Source organism: Microtus pennsylvanicus, chromosome 6, assembly GCF_037038515.1.
Source record: "Microtus pennsylvanicus isolate mMicPen1 chromosome 6, mMicPen1.hap1, whole genome shotgun sequence".
Classification (NCBI taxonomy): domain Eukaryota; kingdom Metazoa; phylum Chordata; class Mammalia; order Rodentia; family Cricetidae; genus Microtus; species Microtus pennsylvanicus.
The window spans coordinates 105,738,549-105,759,006 of NC_134584.1; the positions used below are offsets into that span (position 1 = coordinate 105,738,549).

The 20,458-nt window shown below is 44.2% G+C and overlaps 1 protein-coding gene and 1 long non-coding RNA gene across 2 annotated transcripts in view; one reads left to right on the top strand and one right to left on the bottom strand.

Moving 5' to 3' along the window:
* Positions 1-20,458, bottom strand: part of Tango6 (transport and golgi organization 6 homolog) — a 168,962-nt gene that overhangs the window by 121,401 nt on the left and 27,103 nt on the right. Inside the window, exons 8-11 of the mRNA XM_075977101.1 lie at positions 19,303-19,415; positions 17,104-17,280; positions 10,553-10,682; positions 6,781-6,972 (exon numbers count right to left, since the gene is read on the bottom strand). Of these exons, the coding sequence (XP_075833216.1) occupies positions 6,781-6,972; positions 10,553-10,682; positions 17,104-17,280; positions 19,303-19,415 (612 nt within the window). The remainder of the gene's footprint in view (positions 1-6,780; positions 6,973-10,552; positions 10,683-17,103; positions 17,281-19,302; positions 19,416-20,458) is intronic.
* LOC142852378 (uncharacterized) lies at positions 4,971-19,313 on the top strand. Its single transcript, XR_012910959.1, has 3 exons — positions 4,971-5,196; positions 10,456-10,694; positions 17,241-19,313. It is a non-coding gene; the product is annotated as an uncharacterized LOC142852378 (long non-coding RNA).

Below are 20,458 nucleotides of genomic sequence, written 5' to 3' on the forward strand. Positions count from 1 at the left end.
TCAGGAGGCTGCTGAAATGCACGAAATCAACAGTCAGCACTTCGTCAGCAAGTTACACATCTCCATAGGATCACTAAGAGGATTAAATGAGTTAATACCCATCACGTGTTCAGGATGGAGCCTGGTAAACAGCAAATACCTAATGTTATTATTAAAGAGTAAAGGAATTCTAAGCGGTTGACTCAGTAGAACCACAAGCAGGTGGGGAGAGATGCGATAGGACACATCCATGGGAATAAGTCTCCTGCTTTCCAGTGTGCCACTCCCACCCACAGTCAGAGTTCCCTGAGTTCAACACTGAGCAAGAATAAACCTCTAGGCTGGCAAGACGGTTCAGCAGGTAGAGAAGTACTTGCCATACAAGCTAGTCAACTGAGTCTGATCACTGGAACCCAAGTAAAGATGAAAGGAGAGCGGGCAGTGGTGGTGCACACCTTTAATCCCAATACTCAGGAGACAGAGGCAGGTGGATCTCTGAGTTTGAGCCTTGCCCGGTCCACAGGACAGTCAGGGCTATGGAGAGAAACTATGGAGAGAAAGCTCTGCTGATGCTTGTCTATTGTTTCCAGGGAGAACAGGTCAATCAATACCTTGTCTTTATATTAGGAACTGCTGTGTTTTTGTTTGTATGTTTTGGTTTTTGGGTTTTTGTTTGTTTGTTTGTTTTGAGTCAGGGCTTGTCTGTATAGCTTTGGAGCCTATCCTGGAACTCACTCTGTGGACCAGGCTGGCCTCGAACTCACAGAGATCATCTGCCTGCCTCTCCCTCCCGAGTGCTGGGATTAAAGGTATGTGTCAACCACCACCCCAGCTATATTAGGCACTTTTGTGCTTTGTTTTTGCAATGAGTCTGTGTTACTTATGTCACACACACAAAATTAATCTCTAAAAAGGTCACGAATAACCATTTCTACCCTACTGGTTACAGTGATCCAGCTCAGTAGCATGCAAGGGCAGACTAGGAGGCTTGCTCCTTCCCCTGCACTGGCACTGGGCTCCTTGCTGGTCCTGACACACTTGGGGCATACTTCCTTTATCTGGACATCTCAATAGCTCCCAGCTTCCCTGGCTATAGGTTTGTACTCAGAAGTCATCTCTCACTGTGGCTCTCCAAGGCCACCTACTTACCAGCCCTTTTCCTTGCTCTATTTTCTCCAGAAATGATCACCATCTGACACATTTCTTTTTTTTTTTTTTTTTTTTTTTAAAGATTTATTTATTTATTATGTATACAACATTCTGTCTCGATGTATGCCCGCATGCCAGAGGAGGGCGCCAGATGGTTGTGAGCCACCATGTGGTTGCTGGGAATTGAACTCAGGACCTCCGAAAGAGCAGCCAGTGCTCTTAACCTCTGAGCCATCTCTCCAGCCCCCATCTGACACATTTCATAATGAAATTATCACCAAATGATATTCTTTGCTTTCTTTTTTATATAATGATTTATTTATTTTTATTTCATGTGCATTGGTGTTTTGCCTGCATGTATGTCTGTATGAGGGTGTGAGATCCCCTGGAGCTGGAGTTACAAACAGCTGGGAGCTGCCAATTGTGGGTGCTGGGAATTAAACCCAGGTCCTCTGAAAGAGCAGCCAGTGCTCTCAAATTGCTAGGCCACCTCCCCAGCTCCACTCTTTGCTTTCTTATTTATTATTTCCACTTATGTGAATGCCAGCCCCATGAATGCAGATACATGTCTGTTTTGTTTAGCATTGTGTCCCCAGTACCTAGAAGAGTTAGATAGCACATAGCTCAATATGTGGTCACAGAATGAAAGAACCTGAGAGTTGGTGGAGAACCCCATTTGTAGACAGACCCATTGCATGCCTCGTTTCTCTATTACCATAACACAGATAATATGCCATTTCAATACATTCTACTGAATACTTACTGTTTTGTTAATAGGTACTTCAGTATGCATTTGTAACAGGTAAGGAGATTTGGTTTTGACATTACTACCATGCTGTTATACCCAATTCTTCAATATCTCCTAGTGCCTGGTCCACAACTGTTACAAAAATATCTCATGTAATTCCTTTCTTTTTGGGACACATCTCACTGTATAGCCCTGACTCGCTTGTAACACTCTAATTCTCTATGTATGCCAGGATGGCCTCAAACTCAGAGATACACCTGCCCTTTCCTCCTGAATGTCGTCATTAAAGGTGTATGCCATCATGCCTAGCCACAATTTGCCTATAATTTTTTAAAATTTATGTGTGTATTTGTCTGCATACAGGCTAAGGGTAGAGAAGGACTTTAGGTATTTTCCTCTATTGCTTTGACTTTATGAGATTAGGGTATCTCAGTTGGAAGACTGGCTGGCTAGTAAGAGCCAGAGATCTGCTTATCTTCACCACCCTCCCCCAACCTCACAAGTGTTGGGGTTACAGATGTCCTCTTCCAAGCCAGCTTCTTAAATGGATGTTGGGAATCCAAACTCAAACATGATGCTTGCATGGTAAGCACTTCACTGACTGACCCATTTCTCCACTCCCCCAGTCATTTACGTAAACCCAGTACTGGTTTCCTTATTTGTTTGTTTATTTACTTAGGTTTTTTTTTTTTTTTTGAGTCAGGTTCGCTACAAAACTCTGGCTGTCCTGGAATTCACTAGTAAATCAAGCAGGCCTTGAACTCACAGAGATCTGCCTACCTCTGCCTAACGCCTAACGAGTGCTGGGATTAAAGGCGTGCACTACCATACCCAGCTTGATTCTTTTTTTCTTATTTTTAATGCCATTTATTTGATGAAGAAACAGAAACACATGCACTGTAGATTTTCACATTTTGGATCTGGCATATAGGGGCACACAACACATCTGTTCTTCAATGGTGACATAAGACAAATCTGTCCATGCCAAAATATTTAGCACAGTCCCTATGTACCGCTATCTGCATTAACCCTGAAAGGTACATGAAAAATGAGATGCAGGAAATAAAATCATGAGTAAAGATGCGATGAAGTATAATAAAATTCTGATGGCAACATCTATATAGAAAGTGGGTACAAGGTATTCACTACAAAATTCTTTCAATAAATAAATATTTTTCAGTAATATGTATAATTAATGTTTTACACACACACACACAGTCAGGTGTGCTGGTACACAAATGTAATCCCAGCAATGGAGAGGCAGAGGCAGGAGGATCTTTGTGAGTTCTAGGCAAGCCTGGTCTACATAGCAAGTTCCAGGTCATCCAAGGCTACATAGTGAGACACTGTCTCAGAAACCAAACCAAGTGGTGATGGCAAACACCTTTAATCCCAGCACTTAGGAGGCAGAGGCAGGTGAATCTCTATGAATTAGAGGCCAGCCTAATCTACAGAGATAGTTCCAAGACAGACATGGCTATACAGAGAAACCCTGTTTCAGAAAGACAAAATATCAATCAATCAATCAATCAATACAACAACAATCTGCCAAGGGGCTGGAGAGATGGCTCAGTGGTAAAGAGCACCCGCTCATCTTCCAGGCCCCATGTCAGTTTCTAGTGTTCATGGCAGCTGACTCACAACTGCCTGTAACTCCAGATCCAGGGAAACTAACTCCTGTCTTCTGCAGTCACCTGTGCTCAGGTAACATACATAAGTACACACGAGGAAATAATGTGTGTGCACACACACTTAAAAATAAAAATAAATTGCTTAAAAAAAATAAATAGAATTACTGAAAAATATTTCAAACTTGAACATTATATAATATGGGAGAAACAGTTTCCCTGGTATTCTGGGACTAACACATAAAGTTTCTATCCACAGCCTTTCTAACCATTTTGGCAAACAATGGTGACCGTTAACTAAATCTATTTCATAAAGGTTTGCAAAATGTAATTCTCTAGTTCTTTTTTAATAGTTTTGGCTGTGATCGTCCTACAGGGCAAGCAGCCTACTACTGTCTAATCCACACCGCCGGCCCTGTGATTTCCCTAAGGAGAAAAACATCCCTTTGTTGCTTATCTGACTGAGCTGGAACCTAATTGTTACAGGAAAGGCAAGACAAATGCTTTCTCCATTCCCTTTGATTATCAATTTATAAAATACAGACCAAATGCCCTAACAATCTCTAAAGAATCCTGGGAGGTTTTTAAAATCATTTTCTGTCTTTGATGTGTCTACTGAAGCCATTGTTCCTCTGAATGCTGTAGTTGTGCTGTGTGTTGCAACAAGAGTCCTTTAATGGTGGCTCCTGGCTGCTACTGCCACGACCCCATTAAATTCAGATAGCGTCCTTGTGTCTGGGCTCATGAAACTGCCTTGAAGCTTCTAATGTACAATCTTCGCCCTAGACCTCAAATCAACCTTTATCCCAGAGAGCTCTGAACACTTTGAGTAGAAAACGGTATTTATAGACTCCACTCTGGAGCTAGGGCACTACTGCTGCTGACTGCCATTGTTCCCGGCACTGAGAGTGGACACTAGAAAAATATCCATTATCTAAAAAGAAAAACACTAATCATGCATTTACAATAAGATTTCCAACTGAAATTCAAGAGTATAGGGCCTTTCTGATAGCTCTTTAGTTTTTTTATATGCTTTTCTTATATAAAAAATCTTCATCCTAACCATATCAACTAAACAATTTATAATATATTTTCTTTGTGTGTGCACGCATGTGAGTGTGGGCATGTGTGTGCTTCAAAATAATATCTAATATTTTTTACTAGCAGTGAAATTACAAAGGACAGTTTGGTACTTTTTGTTCTGGAACATTTGAACTAACCTGTGAGAAGAGTGAGTTAATGGCCACCTCACCTGCTGCACCAGCCCAACACTATCGCTCCTTAATTGGGAAGGAAGGAGGCTAGTGCAGAAGCTCAGTCCATCAGCTTTTAGACCAACCCCCCTTCCACCCAGCACCCTAAGACAGAAACAGACCTGGAAGAGGAAGTCTTCAGAAACCAGATAAACACAAGAGGAACAAATCGCCATGCCAAGTAACACAGGGTCAGTGAACTAAGGAGTGAAGGGCTTGGACAGAAATCAGGAACACAATTCCCATTAAACAGGCAAGCTCAGTCAGAGCTGACAGGCAGCAGCTAATGTTCTCAGCAGGAGCTCCAGAGAAATGCTGCTTAGCAACACGGACAGCAGATGACAATGACAACCATACAAAGAGCTGGAGGATCAGATTAAGTGTGACAATCACACCATCTTACAAAGGACTCTTCCCCAGCCAGGCACAGCTAATTATGGTAAGTGGTAAATACGGTCCCTGCATTGCCTATGCATTATTACTTTTATGTCCTATTTTTAAAAAAAAGGGTAGTAAAAATGGCAAAGTCAACATTCAGGAACTGGCCCACACAGGAACACTACCCTGAAACCATTGTTTTGAGAATGTCTTAAAACTGCACAGGACACTGTGGAGATGAACTGTGAATCTGAGGATGTATAAAATTTAAAGTGATCTTATTAACATTTTTTTGTTTATTTAATTAGTTGGTTGGTTTTGTTTGTTTGTTTGTTTTGTTTTGATACAGAGTTTCTCTGTGCAGTTCTGTCTGTTCCTGACTGAACTTGCTTTGTAGACCAGGCTGACCTTGAACTCAGAGAGCCACCAGCCTCTGCCTCCCGAGTGCTGGGTTAAAGGTGTGCGCCACCACACCAAGACTAACACTTTTTTTTTTCCAAATTTGAATTTTAATCATTGTCTACTTATGTGTGGCATAGTCACACATGTGTGTAAGTACACATGCCTAAGTGTATGAGGGGTCCAGGGGAGGGTGTCAGGTGTCCTATTCTCTCCCTCTCTACCCTATTCATTTGATATAGAGTCTCTCGCTGAGCCTAAACCTATGCTGGTAGTCTCTTCCCTGAACAGAGCTGGGGTCACAGGCACATGTATGATCATACCCAGCTTTTCACATGGGTAATGGGTATCCAGATACAAGTTCTATGTTTGTACTGTAAGTGCTCTCACCCTCTAAACCAGTGGTTCTCAACACGTGGGCCCCAACCCCTCTGAGGGGAGGGCCAACCAACCTTTTCAAGGGGTCACCTAGGACCATCAGAAAACACAGATATTTACATTTCAATTAGTAATAGTAGCAAAACTAGAGTTATGAAGTAGCAACAAATGTAATTCTTTGGTTGGGGGTCACCACAATATGAGGAACTGTATTACAGGGCTGTAGCATTAGGAGGGTCACGAACCACTGCTCTGAGCCATCACTCCAGCCCTTCATTTACAACCTTTGGCCCATGTGAAACCTTAAAAAAATTAAGACTTTCAGGCTCCCACTTGGGCATATTAAATCCAAAACCTCTAGAAAGGAACCAGGTAGCAGTCTATTTTATAAAGGCTAGGTGATTTTATTTGCACTCAAAGTTGACTATCACTACAGTAGAAAAATATGTAAAGCAGTTATAGAAGTTTCGTGTATGTGAGACTCACATCAGGAGCTTGTCAGGCACAGGGTATAGTATGAAAGACTCAGCTTCAGCTGGACAGGTGTGAGCTTAATTTTAATTAATAGCCTTCATGTTTAGCCAGAACTCCAAGAAACGTGGAAGGGGTGCCACCAAGTTCCAATCTAAACAACTGTTTTTGAGACAGGGTCTCAGCACTTAGCCCTGGCTGGCCTGGAACTCACTCTGTAGACAATGCTGGCCTCGAGTTTTACCTGCCTCCGCCTCTGAGTGCTGGGATTAAAGGTAGTCTCTTCCCTGAACAGAGCTGGGGTCACATGCCTGACTAAGCAACATTTATTTTTTTGAAAAAATGCAAAGAAACCAAAATAACAGCAGGTTGGACCCAGAAAGTGACGGCTACTAACCTGAGATATGTGCGTGAATATCTGCTCGGACATCCTCTCGCACAGGACAGCCAGCAACTGCAGCACCAGCAGCTTCCGCTCCTGCTCTTCTATAAGCAGAGCCTGGTGTTGCTCCAATTCCAGCAGGCTTGTATAACAGGAGGGCGTGGGTTTGAACTCTGCTTCATTTTCCACTACCAGATGAGACAACTCCTAGAAGCAGGGGATGAAAGAAAGAGTAACAGAAGAGCCACTAGCGCTAAGGACTTGGCAAACATGGAAGGATTCGCAGCCAAGGAAGCAATCTGCATTTGTTACACACGCCTGTGGTCTCCGCCACTGGGGAGGCTGAGGGAAAAGGATTGCAGGTTTAAGGCCATCAAGGCTACAGAGGAGTCCAAGACCACCCTGGACAACTCAGTGAGACCTTCAAAACTAAAAAATAAAAAGAACCAGGGGTATAACTTCATGACAGAGTTGTTCTTGTCTAATATATACAAGCACTGGGTTCAAATCCCAGTATTGAGAAAAAAAAGAAAGAAAACATAAGGTGTAAAGTAATACGCATTTTGTGATACTGTGTATATGAACTTCACGCACACACACAAATACAGAGCACTGGTTTAATGAAAAAAATCAATTCATGAAAGGTGTCCTCTGGCATCCACACAGTGACTCACACACGCCGACATACATACACATCCAAAAACATACACAAATAAATAAGTGTAAAAAAAGAACTTGTTTGATAAACTATTTATAATATTTTCATGATTTCTATCACTAGCCTTCCATGAACTAAGTCCTCAGATGATATAACTTAGCCAAAGTCCTTTCAAAGACCATTTCTGGCTTTCCTTTAAGATAAGCCAGAAATAAACGTCTGTTCACAGGGAATTCATTACTGTGGGTTTGGTAAGCTTTCGACTGCCCTTCTCCACTGTGAATTCCCATAGAAAGTGAAAACTTTAAGTTCCTTAACAATTAGTGCTCACTGGAGTAGCTGACAGCTGAGAGGAACAGTGTTCAACTGCGCCCGGGTAATTTCCCTCCCTGGGGGACATTTTGAAATGTCTCCAGGACATTTTTGGTTGTCATAATTAGGGGTTAATGCAGGCATTTAGTGGATAGAGGTCACAGATACTGCTAAGAATCCTACAAAGAACAAGACAACCACACCAAATAACACATTTATCTAGACCAAGTGTCAGTTTTGACAAGGTGAAGGTTCCCTGGTTCCAAGCAGGTTTCCCAAACATTTCCACTCACAGCCTCTTTTCCCTGAGGGATTTACTACAATTCCATGTGTGGTTGTGTGTAGAATATGTATACTAGTCAAGCATACAGTGGTAACAAATTATAAAGAAATTTAGAAATTTACTTTAAAACAATTCTTTGTCGTACATCTGTTTTTACCATTTATTAAAGATGAACCAATTTTCATATTAATAAGATGGGTTTGCTTAATTAATTTTACATGAAGAATTCAATCTTAAATATTTGATATGGCAAGATGCAAAGTATCTTCAATGTTTCTCAGAGTAGATTGACATTTTGATTTTATAAACATCAATACAGCAAACTCAAGTTTGCTTAAATACTTAATACAAAATTGGAAAAATCAGTTGAGGGCCATTTCAGAATTTATTTAAAATTCTGACATAACCCAAGGCCAAAATTCATTTAATGATTATGTACGTGTCTGTTCGGGTTAGTGCAGACACCTACCAAAGGTGGCATTAGATCTTGTAGCACTTGAGCAGTGGGAGAGCCTGACGTGGTGCTGAGATCCAAACTCAAGCCCTCTGGAAGAGTAGCAAGCATTCAGCCCCTGAGGCTCTCTCCAGCCCCTCAACCAACAATTTCTTATTACTATTATTTTCTTTTTTAGGCTTTTCGAGACAGGGTTTCTCTGTAGCTATGGAGACTGTCCTGGAACTTGCTCTGTAGCCCACACTGGCCTCGAACTCACAGAGATCCTGGGATTAGAGGCATGTGCCACCACCACCCGACAATCAACAATTTTTAAAATAAAAAAATCCTAACACAATGAAATTAAAAGAGAAACTAATTTAATATTTACCTACTGAGGAATGGGCATTGGAAAAATATTAAAAGTCTTTGTTTTCCACAGTTAAGCCATTGTTTCTATAAAAGCAGCAAGCGCTGTAATTGATAATACACAGCGACCTCAAACCTGAGTAGCGCTGTCTCAGGCTGTGCTTGTTGGCACTAAGTGCTGACACAATGTTCTGCACTGTGCAAAGGGCATGTGGTCTGTGTTCTGAACAACAGCCTCAGTGACACTGTGTGCTGCAAGAGTTGTCAGAAATGCCTGAGCTCACTCCCCACCAGATTTTGAATTAAGTTTTGGTTATTTTATGGTCAAAAACCTTTTGCTGTTGACAAATGTTTTGAGATCCCCCCACCCCACCCACATTCACTTATGGGACTTCACCTTGGGTCATGACCTACAGTTTAAGAGGCTTGTGTTAGCTGGATATCGTTTAGCTGGCAGAATACTTGCCTAGCATGCACAAATCTTTAGGTTCCATTCCTAGAACTGTATAAAACAGGCCTATAATCCTAGCACTCAGGAAGTAGAGACAAGAAGATCAGAAGTTCAAGATCATCATTGGCTAGACAGTTTGAGGCCATGAGACCCTTCAAAAAACAAACAAACAAAATATCAAACTGAGGTTTAGAATAAAGTATTTTGATTTGGTAGTGGTGATAGTTTTTTGTTTTGTTTTGTTTTTTGAAACAGTCTCATTATGCAACCTGTGCTGGCCTGAAATTCAAAATCCTCTTTGTGCCTCTGATTCTAGACTGCTGCTATTACAAATATGTACGACCACACCTGGCTGGTTTGGACCATTACAAAAAAAAAATTCATTTTTTTTTCTTTTATGTGTAAGAGTGTTTTGCCTGAATGTATGAATGTATACTTTGTGTGTGTGTCTGGTACCTACAGAGGTAAGAAGGCACTGGATTCCAGAGGGCTGTAGGCCACCCTGTGGGTGCTGGGAATTTAACCCAGGTCCTCTGGAAGAGCTGCCAGTGTTCTGAACCAAAGGACAGCTGGAAACAAAGCACATAAATAAGAGAACCTCTGCTTAGAAAGTAGAACACATGGCTGAGATGGAGGGGAGCGTGAACATGGAGGTGAGAGAGCACAGAAAAGAAACAGCCCTATTGCAGGTTCTAGAAACATCAGCTTCACATTCCCAGACAGCTTGAGAAAGTGGGAAAAGCAAAGCTGGCGGTCTCCAGCAGACATCAGGCAGGGCTAATGTTATGGGGTACATCTAGAGATTAGAGCCAAAGGAAACACAACAGGCACTCGGCAAGAAACGGAAAAGGTTTCAAGTGGCTACAGAGTGAAATGAGGGAGGCAGAGCGGCTGTCTCCTTTCCAAATACCTGACAGCACAACAGTCAGAAAGGATAAGGGATTACTCTGCGGCTCTAAAACCTGCTATTAACTTCAAAAGGGTTCTTACTGTCAACACGGAGCAAAGCTTAACTCTTTCCTAGATCAACAAGGCTGCTTTGTTCATGTCTAACCTCTCAGAGCAAACTACCCAGCGAAGGAGACAGAGCACATCGGTCCCACTGATGTGTCCTCTTGACAACTCCAAAACTATCAGAAACTGAATTACTCTTTGTCTTCTGTTCATTTGCCCTAAACTGGAAGCTAAATTTTAGGACCTAAAAGTATGAATGCCTTAAAAGTCAAAGGCTTTACTGCAGCTGTCCCAGAATGAAGAAGAGATGTGACTGTGAGCGCCTACCTTCAAACAAAAGATGAAGAAGTCTCCTGCCAAACCACACTGTTGGCAGTGGGACAGCAAGTCCCCAAGATGTTCAATCTGGCTCTGCTCCGAAGACACCTTCTGGTACAGGGCTTCATCTTCGTCATCACTGCAACACCGGGTAAGAGTGTTTCACATCAGTGTCACCAAACATAGCACTTTCTCTCAAAACCAACATCATTTTCTTTCTTAAAGGTCTGTTTTCTTTTGTGTGTACAGGCACACATGTGTGACTACCAGGGCACATGTGTGACTGACTACAGGGACACATGTGTGACTACAGGGACACATGTGTGACTACAGGGGCACATGTGTGACTACAGGGACACATGTGTGACTACAGGGGCACATGTGTGACTACAAGGGCACATGTGTGACTGACTACAGGGGCACATGTGTGACTATAGGGGCACATGTGTGACTACAGGGACACATGTGTGACTACAGGGGCACATGTGTGACTGACTACAGGGGCACATGTGTGACTACAGGGACACATGTGTGACTACAGGGGCACATGTGTGACTACCAGGGCACATGTGTGACTGACTACAGGGACACATGTGTGACTACAGGGGCACATGTGTGACTACAGGAGCACATGTGTGACTACAGGGGCACATGTGTGTACAGGGGCACATGTGTGACTACCAGGGCACATGTGTGACTGACTACAGGGGCACATGTGTGACTGACTACAGGGGCACATGTGTGACTACAGGGGACATGTGTGACTACCAGGGCACATGTGTGACTGACTACAGGGGCACATGTGTGACAGACTACAGGGGCACATGTGTGACTACAGGGGCACATGTGTGACTACAGGGGCACATGTGTGACAGACTACAGGGGCACATGTGTGACTACAGGGGCACATGTGTGACTACAGGGGCACATGTGTGACTACAGGGGCACATGTGTGACTACAGGGGCACATGTGTGACTGACTACAGGGGCACATGGGTGACTACAGGGACACATGTGTGACTACAGGGGCACATGTGTGACTACAGGGACACATGTGTGACTACAGGGGCACATGTGTGACTGACTACAGGGGCACATGTGTGACTGACTACAGGGGCACATGTGTGACTACAGGGGCACATGTGTGACTACAGGGACACATGTGTGACTGACTACAGGGACACATGTGTGACTGACTACAGGGGCACATGTGTGACTGACTACAGGGGCACATGTGTGACTACAGGGGCACATGTGTGACTACAGGGACACATGTGTGACTGACTACAGGGACACATGTGTGACTGACTACAGGGGCACATGCGTGACTAGAGGGGCACATGTGTGACTACAGGGGCACATGTGTGACTACCAGGGCACATGTGTGACTGACTACAGGGACACATGTGTGACTACAGGGGCACATGTGTGACTACAGGGACACATGTGTGACTACAGGGGCACATGGGTGACTACAGGGGCACATGGGTGACTACAGGGGCACATGTGTGACTACAGGGGCACATGTGTGACTACAGGGACACATGTGTGACTGACTACAGGGGCACATGTGTGACTACAGGGGCACATGTGTGACTACAGGGGCACATGTTGACTACAGGGACACATGTGTGACTACAGGGGCACATGTGTGACTACAGGGACACATGGGTGACTACAGGGGCACATGTGTGACTACAGGGGCACATGTGTGACTACAGGGACACATGCGTGACTACAGGGGCACATGTGTGACTACAGGAGCACATGTGTGACTACAGGGACACATGGGTGACTACAGGGGCACATGTGTGACTGACTACAGGGGCACATGTGTGACTAAAGGGGCACATGTGTGACTACAGGGACACATGTGTGACTGACTACAGGGGCACATGTGTGACTACAGGGGCACATGTGTGACTACAGGGGCACATGTGTGACTACAGGGGCACATGTGTGACTACAGGGACACATGTGTGACTACAGGGGCACATGTGTGACTACAGGGGCACATGTGTGACTGACTACAGGGGCACATGTGTGACTACAGGGACACATGTGTGACTACAGGAGCACATGTGTGACTACAGGGGCACATGGGTGACTACAGGGGCACATGTGTGACTGACTACAGGGGCACATGTGTGACTACAGGGGCACATGTGTGACTACAGGGACACATGTGTGACTACAGGGGCACATGTGTGACTACAGGGGCACATGTGTGACTACAGGGGCACATGTGTGACTGACTACAGGGGCACATGTGTGACTGACTACAGGGGCACATGTGTGACTACAGGGGCACATGTGTGACTACAGGGACACATGTGTGACTACAGGGGCACATGGGTGACTACAGGGGCACATGGGTGACTACAGGGGCACATGTGTGACTACAGGGGACACATGTGTGACTACAGGGGCACATGTGTGACTACAGGAGCACATGTGTGACTACAGGGGCACATGGGTGACTACAGGGGCACATGTGTGACTACAGGGGCACATGTGTGACTACAGGGGACACATGTGTGACTACAGGGGCACTTGTGTGACTACAGGGGCACATGTGTGACTACAGGGGCACATGTGTGACTGACTACAGGGGCACATGTGTGACTGACTACAGGGGCACATGTGTGACTACAGGGGCACATGTGTGAGTACAGGGACACATGTGTGACTACAGGGGCACATGTGTGACTACAGGGACACATGTGTGACTACAGGAGCACATGTGTGACTACAGGGGCACATGGGTGACTACAGGGGCACATGTGTGACTACAGGGGACACATGTGTGACTACAGGGACACATGTGTGACTACAGGAGCACATGTGTGACTACAGGGGCACATGGGTGACTACAGGGGACACATGTGTGACTACAGGGGCACATGTGTGACTACAGGAGCACATGTGTGACTACAGGGGCACATGGGTGACTACAGGGGCACATGTGTGACTACAGGGGCACATGTGTGACTACAGGGGACACATGTGTGACTACAGGGGCACATGGGTGACTACAGGGGCACATGTGTGACTACAGGGGACACATGTGTGACTACAGGGGACACATGTGTGACTACAGGGGCACATGGGTGACTACAGGGGCACATGTGTGACTGACTACAGGGGCACATGTGTGACTACAGGGGACACATGTGTGACTACAGGGGCACATGTGTGACTACAGGAGCACATGTGTGACTACAGGGGCACATGGGTGACTACAGGGGCACATGTGTGACTACAGGGGCACATGTGTGACTACAGGGGACACATGTGTGACTACAGGGGCACTTGTGTGACTACAGGGGCACATGTGTGACTACAGGGGCACATGTGTGACTGACTACAGGGGACACATGTGTGACTACAGGGGCACATGGGTGACTACAGGGGCACATGTGTGACTACAGGGACACATGTGCCTTGGCATAAAGTTGCATGTGGAAGTGAGAGTACAATTCCCAGAACTCAGTTCTTTCCTGATACCTTATGGGATCAGGTTCAGGCCTGAGCACAAGTGCTCTTCCTACTGAGTCTTCAGAAGCCTAGAATCTCACAGTAGCCTTGTAAAACAACACTATTTCCATGTAGATCATCGTTAGGTAGACCCTGAAAATATTTTCCTGTACCTCCATGCTGAAGAATGCAAAGTATTAATTAGAAGCAGAGGTACAACACTTTGTAGTGCCTTAGTACCACTTCCTGAGGGAAGTGGCTTTCAGGATGAACATTGAAAATTTAAAACAAAAAATGTCACATGTGTCTAAACAAAAAAAAAGAAAGAAAGAAAGCTGGTGTGGTGGCTCATCCCTATAATCCCAACACTTGGGATGATACAGGATGATCGTTTCAAGTTTGAGGCCAGCTTGGGCTACATGTAAGTTCAAGACTAGTCTAAGCTATAATAAGTGAAAGAACACAACAATAAAAAAGTATAAACCCAGTGGTGGTGGCACACGCCTTTAATACCAGCAGTCAGGAGGCAGAAGCAGGTAGTTCTCTGTAAATTCAAGACCAGCCTGGTCCACAAAGTGAGTTCCAGGACAGCCAGGGCTACACAGAAAAAGCCTATCTCAAAAACAAACAGGGGTTGGAGAGATGACTCAGGAGTTAAGAGCACTGACTGCTCTTCTAGTGAGTTCAATTCCCAGCAACCAAATGGTGCCTCACCACTATCTCTAGTGGGGTCTGAGGCCCTCTTTTGGCATAAAAGTGTACGTGTAGGTAGAACTCTCATATACATAAAAATAAATAAAGAAAAACAAACAAACAAAGTAAAAATCTAGCTCCAAAGTCATATATAAATGCTCATATAGAGTTGGGTTTTTTGTTTTTGTCTGTTTATCTTTTGGGGTTTTGTTTGTTTGTTTTTTGTGACAGGGTTTCTCTGTGTAACAGTCCTACCTGTCCTGGAACTCTTTCTGTAGACAAGGTTGGCCTTGAACTCACAGAAATTTGCCTACCTCTGCCTCCCAAGTGCTGGGATTAAAGGTGTGTACCACGATGCCCAGGGTCTCAGTCATTGATCCTAGCAGTCGGGAGACAGGGGCAGGCAGATCTCTGTGAGTTCGAGGCCAGCCTGGTCTACAGAGTAAGCTTCAGGACAGGCTTCAAAGCTACAGAGAAACCCTGTCTTGGAAAACAAGACAAAAAACAAACAAACAAAAAACAGAAACAGATTCTCATTATGTAGTCCAGGCCTAGAACTAACTCCATAGACCAGGCTGGCCTTGAACTCACAGAGATCCCCCTACCTCTGCCTCCCAAGTGCTGGGATTAAAGGCGTGTGCCACCACCATCCAGCTAAAATTTCTTTAAAACAACTTCTTATTGGAAACTTCTGCCAGGCTAATGGCAGAGAGAAAGCGAAACAGATCAAGTTGCCTGCCCTGCCCTGACAACACACACACACACACAATACACACACACACACACACACACACATGCACACACATACACACACAGTTTTCAATCTTTTGGAAATTCTGACTGTTTTAAGTGTCAATGGACATTTTTCTTTTTTAAACCCAGGTGTTCATATAACTTTTTTTTTTTGGTGTGTGCTACAATGCCAAAAGGGCTGTACCCCTAACTGGAACAGACACCCAGATTTTAAGGAGTGGTTGCTTCTGGCAGTAGATATTCATTTAATCACTGGTTACTAACTATATTCTTATCAGGAAGTAAAAAAATAGTTTCAATGAGAACTGGGTTTTCATATATACGTGTACTAATTAAACATGCCAAATACTTTTAAACTCATATTCAATGGGCTCAGTTAATAGACCTGCTAATATTTAATGGTTCTCAGGAAGCTTCCATCAGTCTGATAATTCTACTTTAATATTATGTTTTTTCTATTTTCCTTGTTTATCATATTCAGTATATGTTTTACATTTTCGGCGAGTTAATCATGAATATAAAGTTAAATTTAAGCACTTCTACAAAGAGCCACACTTTGCACGTGACCAGAAGGGAGCAGCTGGGCCAGTGACATACTATACATCTCCAGCCAACAGGAGCTTGGGTTGAGAAAGCAGCATCCTCCTCCACAGATCATCACAAAGTGGGAACAATGTAAAGTACAGACTTGCAGGGCTGGGAGCACAGCTCAGTTGCCTCGGATGCATGTCAATCTCCAGCACCACGAAAATAAAATACTTAGGAGATATTGTAGAAACAAACTATCCACTCTACTAAGATGTATTAAGTACTTTTTGTTTGTTTGGTTGTTTGTTTTGTTTTTCCAGACAGGGTTTCTATCTGTGGTTCTGGCTGTCCGGGAATTAGCTCTACAGGTCAGGCTGACCTTGAACTCAGATCCTGTCTCGGCCTCCAGAATGCTAGGATTAAAGGCTTGCGCCACCACTGCCCGTCCTAGTAAGTACTTTCCAATCCATTCTTATGAAAATCAAACCTCATTATAAAATTACCAACTTCAGTAATCAAACAATTTCCATTAGAAATAAGGCTGGAGAGCAGGCAAGAGAGATGATTCAGCAGGTAAGAGCTCTACCAGAGGTCCTGGGTTTGATTCCCAACATCCACACAGTGGCTCATAACCATCTGTAACTCAGGTTCCAGGGGATTAGACACCCTCTGCTGCACAAGGCATACATGCATACAGACAAAACACCATACACATAAAATAAATGGATAAATAATTTTTAACTTAAAAAAAATCACTAAAGGCATACAAAACCATATTGCTTTTTGAGTCAGAAACAGAACTGGATTGCTCTGGTGTTACGGGGGTACGTGAGCTGCCCTTTGCTCTGGCTCAATGGCAAACAGTGAGCCATAACTGGGCTTGCTGTGATGTGGAGCTGTGAGGCTCCAGTAAACCGCACCTACTGTTAGCTGGCACCTTGGAATAACACCCAGAGGGTCACTTAAGGCTCTGGTTTTTTAAGGATCATAAATAGCAAGTGCCTTGGCTGCCTGTTTCTGGTTTCCTTTCCAGCAGCGCCCCTTAGTGGTTGCCTCGCAGAACAATGAAATATATGAAATTCCATCAGAGGGTGGGTGGGTGAGCTCACCTAACGGTCTCTTGGATGGTAATCACAACGCCACCGTGCATGGCAGCTCTAAACTGACACTGAGGATGGAGGGAGGGCACAGCTTTGTCCAACCCCGAGAATCCTTTCAGGCTGGCAATTGCTTTCTTCCTTTCCAGCTTCACCAGAATCCATAACAAGATCTCTTGGCAAAACGACCTGGCAGAAAAAGCAGTTATGAATGAACGAGCCTGTCATCGTACTCCATGCAGCTAACAAGCTATTCGGAAAAGGAAAGAAAGACTGTCGGGTACCCAAATGCTGCCCTGTCACTGGCTGCTGACACGCAGGAGAAGGAAGCGTGGATCCTTCACATTTCCGAGTACAAATGCCCTGGAAGTCACCCAGGGACAGCCTAACCGTTGGCTCTGGAAGCAGCTCTGGTTGCCACACGAGCATCGTGTTATTATTTTTTTTACTTCAAGTGTGTTCTACTTGTGCTAACACATTATGAATGAAAGCATGCACTAAAGAAGAATTATTCTCAGGGCATCAACAGCTGGTGACCAAGAAATAGCATATCTAAGTACAAGGGGCTAGACTGATACAGGCACCCTCCTTGTCAGTCTTTGATGAGACGGCAACAGTGCTAGAGGTTTGTTTTAAAGATTTTTACTTTTAGGCTGGGCATGGTTACACATGCCTTTAGTCATAAATACAGAGTGAGTACCTTTCTTCACTATTAGCAAACATGCTAATGATTGCTATGAGTTATTGAGCTTACTGTTTGCCAGAACTGTGCTAGGGACTCCAGGATACATCCTGTTCAAGGGACCCAGTAGAGAGCTGTGCTAGGGACTCCAGGACACATCCTGTTCAAGGGACCCAGTAGAGAACTGTGCTAGGGACTCCAGGACACACCCTGTTCAAGGAGCCCAGTAGAGAACTGTGCTAGGGACTCCAGGACACATCCTGTTCAAGGGACCCAGTAGAGAGCTGTGCTAGGGACTCCAGGACACATCCTGTTCAAGGGACCCAGTAGAGAAGTACTACTGTTGCCTATCAGTTTTGTTTGCTTTTTCTTTTTTCTCTGGAGTGCTAATGCTCAAATCCAAGGATCTCATGCATTCCAGGCACGTGTTTTACCACTGAGGTACATCCTCAGCCTGCCCCAAATCAAAATTGTGTAGACTTCAGGAAGGATGTAACTATAAACTCTTACCATGTGAGAGAAATGCCACAAATAACTGAAAACAGGTAATACAAAATAAATCTTTTTCAGGACAGGAACCAAAAGCTACAGAGAAACCCTGTCTTGAAAATTTTTTTAAAAAATCTTTTTTAAAATTAACTTGTTTCTTTAATCTTATGTGTATGAATGTTTTGCCTGCATGTATGTCTGTACACTATGTTCATGCAGTGCTCAGTAGAGGCCGAAAGACAGCATCAGATCCCCAGGAACTGGAGTTACAGTTGTTAGTCACCATGTGGGTGCTGTGAATTGAAGTAGAGTCTTCTACATTAGCAGTCATGACTCCTACACCAGAGTCATCTCCCCAGCCCCTAAATGAATCAGTTTTGGTTGGTTGGTTGGTTGGTTGGCTGGTTTTGGTTTTGGTTTTCGAGACAGGATTTCTGTGTAACTTTTGAGCCTGTTCTGGAACTAGCTCTTATAGAACAGGTTGGCCTCAAACTCAAAGATCCTCCTGCCTCTGCCTCCTAAGTGCTGGGATTAAAGGCATGCATCACCACCGCCGGGCATGAATCAGTTTTAAAGTAACACATAAAAGTGTTTTCTGGAAGACTGATAAGCCCTTCCTTTTAGAATGAAAACTCTGCATCTTTAATGCCAAATTTGGCTAAACTATGATATACTAAATTCACATGCAGACTTTTCAGACTTGTTCTCCAGCACTCCACCAGGAAATTATAATCCATCACCTGTTTCCTCCTTCCAAGAAACAGTAAATACAGCATTTCTTACTGCTCAAACAATGGCATATTTACCCATGGAAACACCTTTCACTTCTGCTGTATAGAACAGACTATAGAAAATCACCCCCAAAACTACATCCAATTCCCCTCAACCTGTAAAAATCCTTGTTCTTTTCTGTGTAAAATGAGTGAGAGAATCCCCAAACATCTTCCTACCTTTGAAAGAAAATAGCACCCTAATTTAAACTTCACTGTTTATAAACAAATGGGATTCTAATTATAAGCAAATAAATTCTGTTTGCTTACCTTATGTGAGACACACTCTGACTGGTAAAACAGTAGAGAGAAAAGATCACCCCGAGGAGCGGAAGCAGGGCGTCCAGCAATACTGGGAGAGGCTCGTTTGCCACTACATACACCTAGACACAAGAACATGATGAGACAAACCACGACCAGCCAGAGCAACAAGAACTCAACACCAGCCTTCCACAGAACTTAGAGCTTATCTTACACAGAACTTTCTCCTAAGGTGCACAATTCCAGTGTCCACAGCTGTGCTGAACCTGGCAATAGAACCATGTTGGCTATGGCAGCAAGATGTGGATTCCAGCACCTTCTCACCGACAAACTGAAAAACAGCCCAGAGTTGGGAATTCACCCATTTCCTGACCCCTTTCCTTCCTAGCTTCTGGTTGCCTCTGTGTCTCCTGATGAGTCTACTGTGATCTGTACAGTAACTGTCCTGCGGCTGAAGGTAACTATTATCGAACAGGAACACTAAAATCCAGTCTGAAGGACAGAGCCTTGAACTCAGTAGTAGGGCCTGTAGTGGACTAAGTCCTCAGAGCTGAAAGAGAAGGAAAATTGAATAAAACCTAGAGTAGAAACAAAACAGTTCACCATGGTTCATCACTTCCAAACTATGATGCTATATGGCAGCTCTATTCTCTCCAAGTCAAGAAATGCTCAAAAGATATGCTCATGGTAGCTCACATCCAAAAATCCCAGCATTCAGAAGACCAAGGCAAGGGACTGCTGTGAGTGTGAGGCCAGCCAGAGCTATAGTAAGAAACTCTATCTTAACTGCCAGGCAATGGTGGAACACGCCTTTAATCCCAGCACTTAGGAGGCAGAGGCAGGTAGATGAGGCATTATGGCTCATGTCTATAATCCCAGCACCACCAAGGCAGAATCAGCAGAATCAGGAAGATCACTAAAAATTTTAGGCCAGCCTGGTGTTCACAGCAAGTTCCAGGTTAATCTGGGCTACATAGCAATCATCTTTAAGTCTTTAAGAGAGAGAGAGAGTTGGTGTTGGGGAGATGACTCAGTCAGTAAAGCAGTTGTTGTGAGAACACAAGCACCCACATAAAAAGCTGAGGCCAGGTGGTGGTGGTGCATGCCTTTAATCCCAGCACTCGGGAGGCAGAAGCCCGTGAATCCCTGTGAGTTCGAGGCCAGC